This window comes from Harmonia axyridis, chromosome 1, assembly GCF_914767665.1.
Source record: "Harmonia axyridis chromosome 1, icHarAxyr1.1, whole genome shotgun sequence".
NCBI classification, from domain to species: domain Eukaryota; kingdom Metazoa; phylum Arthropoda; class Insecta; order Coleoptera; family Coccinellidae; genus Harmonia; species Harmonia axyridis.
The window spans coordinates 67,336,726-67,351,874 of record NC_059501.1 but is presented as its reverse complement, the minus strand read 5'-3'; the positions used below and the strand labels follow the sequence as shown (position 1 = coordinate 67,351,874).

The 15,149-nt window shown below is 36.2% G+C and overlaps 1 protein-coding gene across 7 annotated transcripts in view; it reads right to left on the bottom strand.

The window, feature by feature from the left end:
• The window catches only part of LOC123670744 (protein unc-13 homolog B), a 637,597-nt gene that overhangs the window by 182,375 nt on the left and 440,073 nt on the right, over positions 1-15,149 (bottom strand). For 5 of the 7 annotated variants that reach the window (XM_045604284.1, XM_045604282.1, XM_045604283.1 and 2 more), the window contains exons 2-3: positions 9,030-14,158; positions 5,878-5,921 (exon numbers count right to left, since the gene is read on the bottom strand). In XM_045604284.1, the coding sequence (XP_045460240.1) occupies positions 5,878-5,921; positions 9,030-13,832 (4,847 nt within the window). In that variant the 5' untranslated portion in view covers positions 13,833-14,158. Of the gene's footprint in view, positions 1-5,877; positions 5,922-9,029; positions 14,219-15,149 lie in introns of those variants that run through there. The other 2 variants (XM_045604285.1, XM_045604288.1) reach the window with 2 other exon arrangements.

Genomic DNA, 15,149 nt, shown 5'->3' with positions numbered 1-15,149 from the left:
TGCTGAGAATATTGCTGTTATAGCCTGTAGTATCGACGAAAACACAGGTTTGTTTATTCCTCGTCCATCTGATGTGATTAATGATTTTTTTATGGCTAACATTAGGAAATATTGATAGAGGAAGAATTTGTCATCCATGAGTCAAACCATTCCAGTCAGAAAATTTGAAAATTACACATAGATATTGTCACGAAATTATAGAGTGATCGGTTCGGGGGACGAACTCCCAATAACGTAGATATCGTCCCTTGTCAGATCCGACAGAACTGCAGCATCAGTCGAACAAGACAAGAGAAAACTGATTGAACTCTGAAAGCGAGGTAGATTTTTCGTAATTAGAACATCATCAATGCGGGGGATTCTCCACTTCTTTCCTTACCTTTCTCAATAATTACATTCCCACTCTTTTCCTGATTAAAATACCGCCTTTCGATCTCGCAGAACGTGAGAGTGCAGAGAAAGCGCAGGTATTGGTCTCATCAAAATGTTTCCAATCAGGCAAGCTTCGGAATGCTAGCGTGATCAGCACGGGAAAGATTCGTTAGATCAGTCCGTGTTTTCTATTGTAAGAGAGAATGGGAACACTGGTTTCAGCAGGGGTTTGTTATTCTACATCTGTCCGTATTATGAATCAGGATTGGGTTGCTTCAAGTTATTTCAAAAGAGTCGAGGTGGTTTTTTGTCAAAACAGTTTTTTTTTTGTAGGAGAAGAAACACTGTTCACAAGAGAGTAGTAGACGGTCGATGGTACTCCGTACTGGACTTCAATCCAGAACGGAAGGGACGATTTTCTTAAAAATTTGGGTTCTTCTATCGAACTAAAATATTTTCTACAAAACGGTGTTGACGCTTCGATATTTGAAATAGAACACCTTTTATATCATTACTTTTTTTCGGTTTGCCGTCACTTTTTGAGTGTTTATAGATACAGTTACTTTCTTCTTCCTACTTCCTTTACTACGCTACTACGCTACTTACTTTAGCGGTTTTCAGTAATTGATCAATTTTTTTTATACAAAACAGCATCCATTAGATAGACCACTTTGGTACTTGGAATCTTTGGAAGGTGAAATTTCGGGTATGAATTACAAATATACCGTGTATCATTTACGTGTAATTAAATCAATTCCGAATTATAGAGGAAATTGTTCAAAATCACAGGCTTCAACAAGACATGTTTTGTTTTTCAAATGGAATAACCTGAATATCATAAAAGGTATAGAAAGAAAATGAAATTTCCTTTCAGATATTCTTCACGGCCAATACGATCAAATTGTAGTAAGAACATGCAGAATGATTACTGAAATTTGTACCTATCCTGTCTTAGAAGCAATCAACAAGAGGTAATTTATACTCATTGGCAGTGAAGCATGAATCGAAACCTCATTTGAGTATTTATTGCTTTCCATTTGAATCGTCTGTAACACTTACTGTATTACTGATTGTCAGTTCGTCATAATTCAAAAGTTCCATGGCATTTCATGCATATCTGAAATAAATATATCACAATATTGCTACTGGGATGAAAACTTGCTTTTAATTAGGAAACCTTCAATTTCATTTTTTTTTCAAACATCTTATTATATTCAGGGTATTCCATTTGAAAAGCTCACTTTTAGCATTTTAGTATGTCTCGTTGAGGCCTGTGGTTTTGAACAACCCTGTATGATTAGGTACGTACTTTATTACAGGTGAATGATACACGGAATATTGATAATCTATTATTAGAGCTTTCTTGGATGAATATTCAATTGAAGCTATATTTGGCACAAGAAATAAGTAAACCAATCGATCACTTGAAAACCGCTAGAGATAGAAATAACGAAGTTGATACATATTTAATCCAGAGGCTACAGCAAACCGAAACACGTAATAATATACAGAGTGTCCTATTTGAAGAACTACTTTTTGATATAAGCGGCAAGACTGCAGCACTGATAATATTTTAGATCGAAAGAGCAGTGGTTCCTACCGAAGAAATCAAATTTTCAATGAAATTGTACCTTCCGTTCTCCGTAAAGTCTAGGGTAGCATCGACCGTGGCTCACTCTGTATAGTGACAGTGCATGGATTTTTGTAAGGCTAGAGAATATTTCCTTGACAAAGGGACCATTAGATTCTAGGGAAAAGATAAATGGACTGGGCATTCAATATGCGAGAAAAGAATGTTATATGTAGAATATAAGAAATACATAGTGAAGACAATTTGGAATGTGACGTAAAAATAGTGATGGCAAAGTATTAGAAGGCGTTTGGTATCATTTTCATCCACTCACCGATATGCAGATGATCTTATCAGCAAGGTGCATTACATAAAAATAGAGAAAACAGCTTTAAACGATTCCCGTAAAGAAAATGGAGACTTCAGTGTTTCCCAAAAGTGGCGAATACAAAAATTTTATTCTGAATTGTGATGAAATCATATATTCTGAAACAAGTTGCAAAATGAGCTTCTATTCCAGAATTGCCTTCTGTAATGAGATTTTGACGATATTTTCTTTATTTCCGTCAAGTTTCGTGAAATATTGTCGAAATTCAATGAAAAATTAGGATTATACATCCTAGTGACTTTTGTATTGTATCTTGGCAGTTGGTGTGACTTTTACGAAAATTGACAGATTACGGAATTTGAATTTGAATCGTACGTTTCTAATTCTGAATTAATTTATAATTACGCATTGAATTCGTGAATTATGTCTGACGAAATCAATTCAACACCACCAGAATTAAGAGAAATTGCGACAAATGTTGCAAATCATTCCACTTGATAGGATTGGAAGTCAGTGTAGACAACCACAAAAGGAAAAATATAACTGAAAACAATACTGTGATGAGTTTATTACAGCAATGTATTTTGTACCGTAATGAACTCACTACGATACTGAAATATAGAAACACATTAAACGGATTGCAAAAAACAAGATTTCTCATTTTTCAAAGGAAAAGTGTGAAATAATATAAGAAAAATGGAAAGAATAATTTATAGTCCCATTTTTTCATGAGCAAGGTGGGAAAATCATTAGTCCCATTTAAATAGTTGAAAAAATTAAAACGAATACTGATTCGAGTCCTTGATGATTGTAACAAAGATTTAAAATGGAAGCCGGAAGGTATTAGGTCAGATTTTTTTGATAATTTTTTTGCTATTTCTCGAATCCGATTGAGGAAAACTCAAAAGCTAAGATTTCAAAAAGTTGTTTTTTGAAATTCATAGGTAGCATCACAATGTATGCAATGGAATATTCTCAAATTCAATATAACGTGAATTAAATATAAATTTCAATCAACTTGATTGATACATTCATATTTATTTTATTTATTTACTCATTCCGCTTCGATATCTAGGTCGCAAATGATGAATATCGGTACAAATGGTACATCCAATCAACAATTCACCTTCGGCATCGTTTTATATTTCACATGTTAAGATTCACTCAAATATGCATCTTCGCCAACTCACGAATAAATCAATGAATTCAGGTGGTTGCGAATGGATTTACGAGTATTAATACTGGAGTACTGAATGTACGCTTTAATGAGCTGGTACCATTCATTATATAGCCCATTATCTGAAAATTAACAGAGTCCTTTATGGAGCTATAAAATGTAGAAACAAATTTCCATCAATCTTGAGCACGAACTGCTACAATCGTTGTAATAAAAGTTCACGAAAAACACTAGTTCAGGGAGAATTCTCTTCGAGGAAGATTTACTGTGATACTTGTCATACACTTTCAATTTGCTTTTTTTTTCTGTCGTTTTCAACACCATTAAATCTCGCCATTTCGAGGGGAAAACATTATGTATCAACAGATCTAGAAAAAGGCGAAGTTTCAGCGCCGCTCTAACGACTAGGACGCGCTTCACAATCGAGAATTATTAAAGCTCAGATTAATCTACGAAGGTCTTGGCTGGGCTTCCGCTTTTAGTCTTAATTAGAATAAGTTTTCCGCTTGGCATAGTTTCTAACCCGAGAGCGGTCGTTGATCGAATTTGAGGATCCGGGATATTAATTTCGAGCTTACACATTATATTTAGTGAAAAATTGGAGGTGCCGTCATAGGAAAATCTATGATTCATATACAGAGTGCTCCGTGAAGAATGCGACAAACATGAATGAAGTCCATCATGGAGGACTCGTATCAAAAGATTTCAATCGTCTGAGTGCCTTCGTTTGGGATATACAGGGTCATGTTCATCTCATGAGTGAAATTTCACAGTTCACAAACGTGCGCTTTCAACACTTTTTCCACACGCATTTTTAGTTTTGTCACACTTTACTATCCCCTTCCCTCGATATTCCTGAAATCGAATAAATCAGATCTGAAGTAGGTAAATTCATTTTTTTTTAATTTTCATAATAAACCCTAATGTTTAGCGGATCGACGCTGGAACCAGAATGTTTCATTGGCTGTATCTAACACTTCGTAATCATTCTTCTTTTGATTCGCATAGATCAGTTCAGTCCATAGGCGATTAATGAAATGAGCATTTCAGTTCGATGTGTGACTGATTTTTGCCTTTTTTTTCGATTAAGTATATTCAAAGTAACCGTAATATTTCTATTATATAATTGTTTTTCAAGTTCCCAGTAATTTATTAGGGAGCAGGGAATTCATTGTTTTACCAATCGTTCGGAATAAATTCCAGTTTTGTCTATCGAGATTTAATGTATCGATTTGGTCACTTTCATTGCTCGAAATGGTACTGTGCTGGCGCGTGGCAATTTGGTTGAGGGTTGGACTTATCTAACACAACTCATCAATAAAACTGGTTTGGGGAGTTATTGAGAGCCGTTTTAAAAAATAATAATCGAACACTGACGAAGGATTCTACATAAAAAAGAGCTTTTCAATGATTTCGAAGATGAAATTAGGTAAAATTCAATGGCACATGTTGAAAACACGGAAGATGAATATTTGCAACCCGAATTATTCCTCCAATTGAAATTTTGATAGGCCAAGTCCTGAAGAAAATGATTTCGCACCCTCATGGACGTTTATACCACTAAAAAAAAATTTTTGGTGGAATACGAAAAGGACTGGGTAAGATTAAATAATGTTATTTCCACTACATTTTCTGAATTTATCAATATTACTAGAGTGGCATAATATGACCTTGAGACTCCCTAGTCTGCTACGTCAAAATGGCAGCTACGTTGCCATATCGAAAAAATAATCAGGTATTCAAAGTATTTTATACAAAATAGAATTATTTCACCAATTCCTGCTATCAGTCGGGACAGTTATAATAATATTACCTATATCTTATAATTATTGTGATTTTGAATACGACTGCTACTCATATCATCTTTTGACTATTGCACACCTTTTACTACAAAATAATTATCCAACAAATTCGTGGCTCTAATATGAAATATGTGTAGGAATATAACTAAAATGGAAGGCGTTCTCTTGGTGATGAATGTTTATCCATTGTAGATTATGAAAGTAAAAGTAATGTCATAATTGTCTTCTTCGTATCCTCAGATCGAATTGCAATAAAAGGTTTGTGGCTTGAGGACAGCTTGAGATCCTCAAAGCTATTTTTCCAATAATTTTAATGACAAAAGTCCTAAGGGGCCTTTTGCACCCAACTACTTTTAACATTTTCACTCCACTCTTTTGAATACTAAAATGACTTACATTGCACGAAAAATACCAGAATCGATATGTCAAAAGTAACAGAAATGTTGCAAAGTGATTTGATGCAAATGAACTTTTCTTTGCTTGAGTCATATTATTGTTACTTTCCCAATGGAAATAAAAAAGTGCAGAGTAATTTAGGCGATAAGACCTTGGTTTAAGAAAATAAAGAACAGAGACAATAATGATAAAACAAAGGTTAGAATGTCCAAGAAAAAAATGCAGCACTCACCCATTGGTCCTGCCTGTTGAATCACCACCGATGCCAGATCCATTCTAAAAAAAAAAAAAAAAATACATTAAAAAAAGCAACAAAGTGACCTCCTATGGAGTCAAAAATACAGGTTTATTCAATAAATTCTCAACAACAGTTATGCACAGTTACAGATTGAATAACATACTATCAAAAATATCAGGATTGCCACACACAAAACTGTCATGAATGTAAAGAAATATGAGAACATTATTTTTAACAGATAACATGTTGTTATGAGTGAAATTGTTAAATTAAAATTCGACGTTGAATGTAATGGACAATCAATGAGAAATTATGGGTTTCAACGAATAACTTTACCCTAAATATCTCCCAAATTGTAGCAAATACGTAATTGAATTGAATTTGCTGAATAAATATTAATTCGTGTGATATTCAGCTTTATTTTTATTAGCGAAATTAACGACTTTGCTTGGCTCTATAAAACCAAAAGCTGATATTCAAATTGGATTATTATTGGATGTTATAATCATAAGGTAACTTCTTCCATTTCAATACATTCGTGATAGTTTTATGTGGTTCAAATTTTTCAACATAATTGACGTCATCTTGAAGCTTGAAAATAATACTGCTTACATTGTTATTGTGGATAATACTCAGGAATATTCGAATATTCACTATTTTTTATTATGTTGGTGCATGTGAATAGCATTAAGACAAAAATATCGATAGAGATACATAACATTATTATTTTAAATTCAACATACTATTTAGTATGGATACTGGTGAATGAAAGATTTTGTAGGATATTATAAAAATGTATTTGAGGTTGAACCAAACTGAATTTACTGTTGAGAATGACGAGGCAAATTTTTTCTTCATCTAATAAAACACAAGAAGCTCCCTCTATGTCTATTGATTCTGAGCTGATTCTAAGCAAGAAAACTATTTACTTCAATGAATTTTTGGAAACCCTGTGGAGAGATATATATCATTATCTTAGAAATAGTAGAAACCTTGGACACTGCATTGCATTTAGATATAATTCTATTCACTCATCGATTTTTCCTAATGCTATTTCCATATTCTACTTTATCATCGAAAAAGGACATTTCTATGCCAGCAATATGAATTGAAAATATGATGTGCTGTTTCAAACAATGCTACTCACTTGTGATATGAATAATGATATGATGATCAAAATGATTATGATATTATATGCAAGTATTACATGGGATTCAGGTAATTTATTAGAATAAGTATCGATAATCACCCAGAAATGATGCTAGATTACATAATAACACCCTGCGATTGTCTTTCAGGAATTTTTTATACTTATTTTCGAGATTGAGGGTAGGTCAGCTGAGATTCATTTCATTTCGATGATGCATTGCATACAAAACGAATGACATAAAAAAGACGGTTTTCAATTTCTTGAAGTTTGCTGGTTATTTTGGTCCCACAGCATTCTTGGATTGTTTATTCGCTCAAAATTTAACCCTGTCTTTAAAAATGAATTTTTGTCTCGATACTTATGCAAAGTTCTCGAGATGTTTTCCAGTGAGCATCGAATTTGGAACACCCTGTACAGGAAAATCATAGAATAAATTGTTCAAAATTTCAAAATTGTTTCGAAATTTTTATTTTTTTTCGTCACTTTGTGCTGATCATCTTTTGAATACCTTGAAGAATGTAGATATGATGGATACTCATTTTACTATTATATTTTCAATAGTCTTATCAAATTCAAAGTCCTCGTCTCATTATTCAAATAGAAAAACTAATTTTAATAACCTCGATTTTATAGATATTTATCTGAATGGTGAACTCAATCCAGGGCGATTTTGATGATTTTGTAAACTTTGGGGGAACCCCTCAAAAAATGTTTCGCAGACTTCTAATATGAAATATGTAGAGATTTTTCACAGCGATTGTTTAATTTGAATAATTTTCTAACCCGAATATTTATCTGAAAAATTTAGGAGAAATTACATACTTTTCAGTAATACAGCGTTAGTCTTTAAGTTGTACAATAAAGTCAACAATAGATTGAATGAAATATTTTTTCAATTCGTAGCTTTCACTTGATTATACGGAATGAAATTTATTTGTGTATGAAGTCTTGTATAAGTAGGACGTATATTCTCCAGTTATAATTTTTTTAAGCTTCTAGGATACTGGCTGATCCATGAAATTGTCCAAAACTAGTATAAAAGAGATAATCTGAACTCACTTTTGGAATACTCAACGATTTTTCACGTTGATTCTTCTTTGTTTGTTTAAGCGCATAACTTTTGAAATATTCAAGATTGAATCATGTGAAATCAGTGAAAATCTCGACAAATCAAAAATGTGCTTTGAAATAACAACATCTAAATGTTGTTCTTGAGCCTACAGCTATGCTTTCGCGCTTTTATTCTATAATCAAAACTAAACGATGATTTACTCCGTTCCAAATGATATGCAAAACAAGATTTTTTCATTACTGTTAGAGAATATAATTTTCACAATTAAAAATTCCGCAATATTCACATTAAATGAGTAGTGTATTAACAGCATTATATTGCATAAACATCAAATGGAGAGGAGTACGGTAGCCCATTTTTACCTTAGCCGAATCAAGAAAAATGGTAAATGAAGAAAGTAGGTATTCCATGCGATGAAAATAATTTATATTTGAATTTAATGTAAAACTGGTCGACTCACTCTGTAAAAAGTTGTATTTACTTTGTTGTTTTCCAGCGAATGAAGCTACATGAAATATATAGGGTTGATTAGATTCCAATTAAAACTTAATATATTAATAAGTTGCTTATCGATCTCTGGGTGATTTTCGATCAGTAAAATAATTAACTTATTCAATTTTTCACGCCCTAGGAAGTAGCTATACTTTCAAGCATTAAAAACGTACTAACAAACTTACTTTATTGTTATTGTTATTATTGTTTTGGATAGCAATAGGCGATTGTGGCTGTCAGAATAGTTAACTATCACATATCTAATACAAAAGCGGTTTTTCTGATTACATCAATCTAGCTTTGAGTGTTTATAATCTAAAATAGCAACAAGCTATTTTTGTTCTTCCACATGGTTCTAGATTTCAATTCGGTATAATTTTAAGTTCTAACATGGATTTCATAGAATTTCTGCATGTACCCCAACATACTCACTTTGTCTTTTTCTGTTGGGGTTTCGGTTGGTTTCTCGACGATTTTCTCCTTTTCCTCGGCCTTCTTCTCCTTGAGCGCCTTCAGTAGTTTCCATTTGCTACCAAGTGGTCCAGAGTCCTTTGCGCCCTCCGTTTTCGGTGGAACTGTCTCGACTAGTATCTTGGGTACTGTTGTGGGTTCTTCTGGATGAGGAGGTGCGATTTCCTGCCGCCTTTCTTCTTCTTCTTCTTCCTGTTCTTTCTCACGAATGCTTAAGCAACGCGCAAATGCTTGGTTGAAGGTTGCTTCATTCTCTTCATACTCATCAGTACTGTGGTGAGGACTATCAGGACCAGACGTATCGCCAGATGAATGTTCTTCATCTTCATCTTCTTTTTCTTTTGTTTCAGTGGTAGTGGTTTCAACTGTTTCTTCGTATGAATCTTTGAAATCCAGAGTACCCATTCTTTGAGGTTTGACCCTGGCAAATACCGAAGAATCGAATTCATTGGACATTCTCGAGCTTTCACGTCTTTTTGCAGATTGGACAACATGTAAATTATTGTCTTTTTCATCCAAAACATTTTCAACAACTTTAGCTTTCATTCTCAGTTCTCGTAATACAAAAGACATTTTTTCCTTAACATCCTCCAGAGGCTCGTAGGGTTCATCTTCCAATTCCGGTTCTTCTTGTAGAGCGTGGCCCATCTCAGCTTCTAATTGTGACTGTCTCTCCATTTCTTCTAGTTTCTTCAACTCGTAGCAGTACCACTCATCTTCGCTATCTATGCTATCTTCAGTACTCTGTCTTCTGGAAGATACTCTTGAAGTACTTCTCCAGGAGTGGGTACTTCTATTATCGTCTTCTTCGTGACTCATGCGATATCCTGGTATCTCTAAGCTCTGCTGGTGGCGCGGAAAAAACCTGTTGAATTGTGCTTTCATCGTGACCGCGGAAGGACTACTTTCAGGAACGTGATTTTCAATTTCATGCGATTTACTCGGTTCACTCGATTGACTGTCTGACGACTTCTGGCTGTTAAGATTTTCGTTTTTCTGAATGACTTTTGGTTTATTCGAATTTTGATCTTCCTCCGGTAATGAAACTTCACCATTGCTATACTGATCATCAGATGTAGTTGAAGTTTGTCTCTGTCTGTACTTTCCGAGAGCTCTAGAAACGGCGAACTCCATGGAGGGGTTGCACACTGGAATTTTAATTTTTGTTTCAGGGGCAGATGCATCATCACTCTTTTCAGATGGAGTGGAACTTTTTTTGTTATCCCCTATTTTCGGGAATAAGGAATCTCCATTTTCAGTTGCTGCGTCATCATCTGTTGCCTTGTAAGGAGGTGATGATTCTTTTTGACCAGAAACGCTGTCTATTGTATCTTTTTCATTCGGTTTATCGTTGATCTTCTGCTCCGCTTGAACCTGAAATTGATTTTGTAATTCGTGTGGACTACTTCTCCTAGTACTATGTCTGCTGGTGGACATTTTCTGGAATACACTTTCTCTATCATAAGTATTCTCCGAGAAAGCACTACTGCTATCTTCACTTCTCTCCCCATCGACATCTGTTATCAAGGAATTCGCTCTCTTCATAATCCATTCGTGTTCAGTTTGTTCTGGATCCGATAACGACTGGGTTCGATGTTGGTTGTAAGCCTTCTTCTTAGCTTTTTGAAAAATTCCCGAAACTGTAGAAACAATGGCATTTTTTTTCTTTTTTCTAGGGCTTTCGTTCGATTTAAATGTTCGACGTGTTTTATCCAAGTCTTGACGATGAGCCCCAGGTGGTAACGAGTACGATCTATTTCGTTTGGGGAGATGGAGATCAGGCAACCAATGAGTTACCGAATTCATAGCCGATTTGAGGGTGTTATGACGTTTAACTCTTTTTCTATCTGATTTAGAATCCGTCATACCAGATGATATGGAAATGTATCCCGACTGTGTTATAATGACGTTGTTAGTTTCGGAGCTTTGAATATTCTGAACATAGTCAGGCACGTTTCTATTCCTCAAGTCGAGCTCCAGAAACGGAATCTCTTGTCTTTGGTTCCACTGTTTATTGTACTGGTCAATTTGTGACTGATTCTCGTATATAGGCTGTTCCTGATATCGAGAATCTTTCTGATTTTTATTGTCTCTGTAAGGGCTGTCATTATAATCTCTCATATTTTGTGTTTGATAGTTGAATTGTCCATCTCTATATTCTAGGTTTTCCTGATTATGAGACCAGGTTGTCTCTGTATAATCCATTTTTCTGGCTTCATGTGAATCAGCATTATAACGCACTGGAGTTGTGTGATAAGTTATGTCACCAGTTGGCAAGGCAGATGGATATATACCTGGCTTGTAACTTTCATGATTGTGAAGTCTTTCGGAATCATAAGGATCTGATTGCGCTCTCATCATCTTCATGGGACTTTCAGAATATTCTCCGCTTATATCTGGGTACTGGACATTCGTTAAGGAATTATATACTTGTAAACTTTGGGCGTTTTGGTATTCGTTGTTTTCATAAGGCTCAATTAGGTCAGGATAGTTAAGAGTCTGATTCAAATAATCAGCGCTATTACTCGTATATACAGAAGTGTACGTTTGGGAATGATTACCTGCTACGGAGTAGATTGCAGGTTGATCATTTCTGTACATATATTCACCGAAGGAATTAGCTTTTGTCGCTTGTTGGTGTTTCGATTTTTTCCTCGGACTGACATTGATGTCGGAGGCTGGAGCGGGAGCAGGAACAAATGTTCCATAACCTTCAGAAGTCTCCAGACTGCAAGGAGACTTAACAGAGGTAAAGGCTGATAAATGATGACCACCAGGTAAAACTGTACAATTTGAGTATTGATCTGATGATATCACGGAATCAGTATTTGATTCCATATATTGTCCTCTCATTGAAGGCGCAGGTGATACGTTTCTATACTGCATATCGAAACTAGAATGCCTACTGTCTCCGTAATTCATGTAGGATCTCAAGGAACCATTTTTCGGGGATCCTGGTGATTTTTCAAGGCTCGACCAACCACTCATCGAAGACAGACCGGAGTCTGATTTCGCTGCAACAATATTAGCAGAGTTGGATTTGTGTTTTTTCGGAGAAGTTTTCGGAGATCTAGGTGAGTTTGGAGCTTTCGGACTCAAGTGACCACGATCTTTACTATTAATTGACAAAGGCTGAACCATGTTATGAGTTCCAAGGAAGACTTGACTGGACGCTGACTGCGACTCATTGGTACCATATTTTGGACTGAACGATGAACCGACTTCCCTTGATACCGAATTGGGAGCCGGACTAGCCCTTGAAGGAGGGCGAGTTGATTCATCTTTTTTATCTGATGAACCTATATAGCCATCTTGTCTAGTTCGTATACTACATATGGAAAGTGTCGGTGAGTTTGCCTTTTCCGGCCTGATGTTATAAACTGTAGGAGATTGGTTGGTTCCAGCCTCGTATGTAGCAGCTATCATCGAATTCAGTTCAGATGCACTGCAGTAAAAAGGATTTTTCGAGTTTTGTATGGCTGCTGCAGCCTCAGCATTCTCGGCTTGTTGCACAGCATTACTATAGGCCAGCCTACCGGTCACAGTGGTGAAAGGTGTAGTACACGTATTTATATCTAGGGTTCTTCTTCTTGGTGATGTAGGCGTTCTGATATTACTCGAGAAAACCTCAGCTACTTCGGTATCGGTACCTATGACGCTATCAGAAACTGACAATCTCGAGCTGGGTCTTGAACTAGGTCTTGTATTGTAGGCAGCATTGGGGATTGAATTAGGTAGTTCACATTTAGCGACCGAAATCAGATCGCCGTGATTTTTCGCCTCGTTTGAAAATGTCCAATTTTCAGTAGCAAACATTTGTCGAATTTTATCTTCAAGAAGTTCAGCCTTTTCTTTTGAGTCGGAAATATCTTTCGGTAGGCCAGCCACTGACAGAGGTGATTCTAGTAACTTCCTCTGGAGTTGTCTGATATTAGCCGAATCTTGTTGTAATTTGTTACTCAGTCTATCTAGTTCGTTGAGTTTTTCGATAGCAACGTGATCTAAAGAATCTATTCTAGTTAGTTGAGCTAAATCCTGTTCGCTTACACAGGGTGAGTCACCCTTGTATTCCCTATAATCCATTGAACTGTAAACTTCTTCACAGCTGTTCGGGTCCTGGGACGAATCTGCTTTGTCGCCGATCTCGTCTCCATCTTCTTTCTCCTCCCATATAAGACCTAACTGACTATTCTGCACGGTAGGATCACAGCCGACTAAATCTTCCCTGTAAGCTTGGTTTAGGCTCCTGTAAAACGCCTCGTCGGGGATGTTGAACTCATCCGCGTCTGATTCGTCGAGTTCTTGGATCGAGGCCGTTTGAGGATGGGAGGTTGCACCGGTGACATCAAGACCTTCCTCCAACCCGTCTTCAACGGTACCATTTCCAAGGATTTCGCGGATGACTTCCAATTCGCTTAAGCGTCCTTCTAACAAAGCGACTGCACCACTGGCCATCGGACCCATGTGACTTCCACCTCCAGAGGTGTAGTGGTCGAGTAGTTGGGAGATGACGCTCTGCTGTTCGTACAGAAGACTCTCGAGCTTCTCTAACCGCTCCCACATCTTGATGTATTCCTGGGATAGGAGGTCAAGAGCGCGCCACGCGTACTTCAGTTCCGTCTCTAGAATGTTCAGACGAGTACCTAGACGTTCCATGTACTCGTTTATGACGTAATCGTCGTTACTCTCGTATTTGTTCTGTGAGATCGCAGGCGCCATGGCTTCCGAAGCATGGTCAACTATACGTCTTATTTCGTCACTCATCTTGCCGCGAGCTGCACCTGGATCGAACTGACGTACAGTTACAGACAATCTCGTTACAAGACGCACTCATACTCGCGCACTTTCTTACGATTCGCGCGTCGGTTCCGGAGCAACAACGTTTTCGCACTCTCACGACCTTGGCATTATGTGGTATCTTGGGATTGGTACTTCACCGTTGGAAAGAAGGCCCTCTCCCTGCCGTCGCCATCTGTAACTCGTCCTATACGCATTTTGCTTTTCTACGCGAAAGAGTCTGTTAGACAATCGATACTTTTGTGTTTTCTGATTGAGTTAGTTATCTGCTTGGGAAATATCGTTTGTGCCATCTGTAAGAGAAAATTCCGCTGTTAATATCAATTTGACTTTTTTTGGAGAATACCTCAGTCAGAAGGCTCAGATGGTTCAATGCGCTATGTTTTTTGAGCAAGCAATAATGTCAAAGCTCCAATCGAAACTTTGACACCAGCGCTCAAAAATACCGGTAATTCATGATTTTTTTTTATTTTCAATATAGTTAAATCTTTAAAATAGGTTAAATTTTGTATTGGATGTATAACTCACGCACAGTTAATTCCTTCTGTGGAGACTAAATCTTAGTTTGTTATGGTGTTATGGTAATATTTTATTCTCTTGTCGTGGAAATATATAGCGAAAAAGTATAAAAATAAGTAAATAAAATACTCTTGTCACTTTCAACGACATGAAGGACTTATTGTCGAAAAATAATTGATAAGAATAGCGAAATTCAAAATTTTTTAAGACCGCTGTCATGCAGGTCAAATTCCAATATCCATGTCAGTAGCGATATTTCCGCAAGGTAGCTACAATTGGAATTCATTGTTGAAATACCAATTATTTGTTACTATGTCGTTAATGATTATTTTTAAACTATATTCTGATCGGCTTATATGCATAGTTATCAAAAACTATGCATATAAGATCGGCTTATATGCATAGTTATCAATAACTATGCATATAAGCCGATGTAGGCAGTTGCATAAGATTAGTGCTATAGAGAGTTCTAGATTTGGCATCATTGTTCTTCACGCGATAACTTATGTATTTCGTGTAATGTACAAGTTGGTGATTCTATGAATAAATATTATCTGATACTTCCATGAGTGTATGTCTTATTTACCCGTGGATGTACTGGGACCTGGTAAGAACATCACACCCCATTAAAAGCCTTCGGATATATTATACCTGAAGAAGGGGACGCGTCTTATTTGTAATGATTTATTCACGAACTGATGATGCAAAAGAGAGATTCAAAAAAAAAAAATTCTTCGATCATACTAATGTAGCCTGCTACGTGAA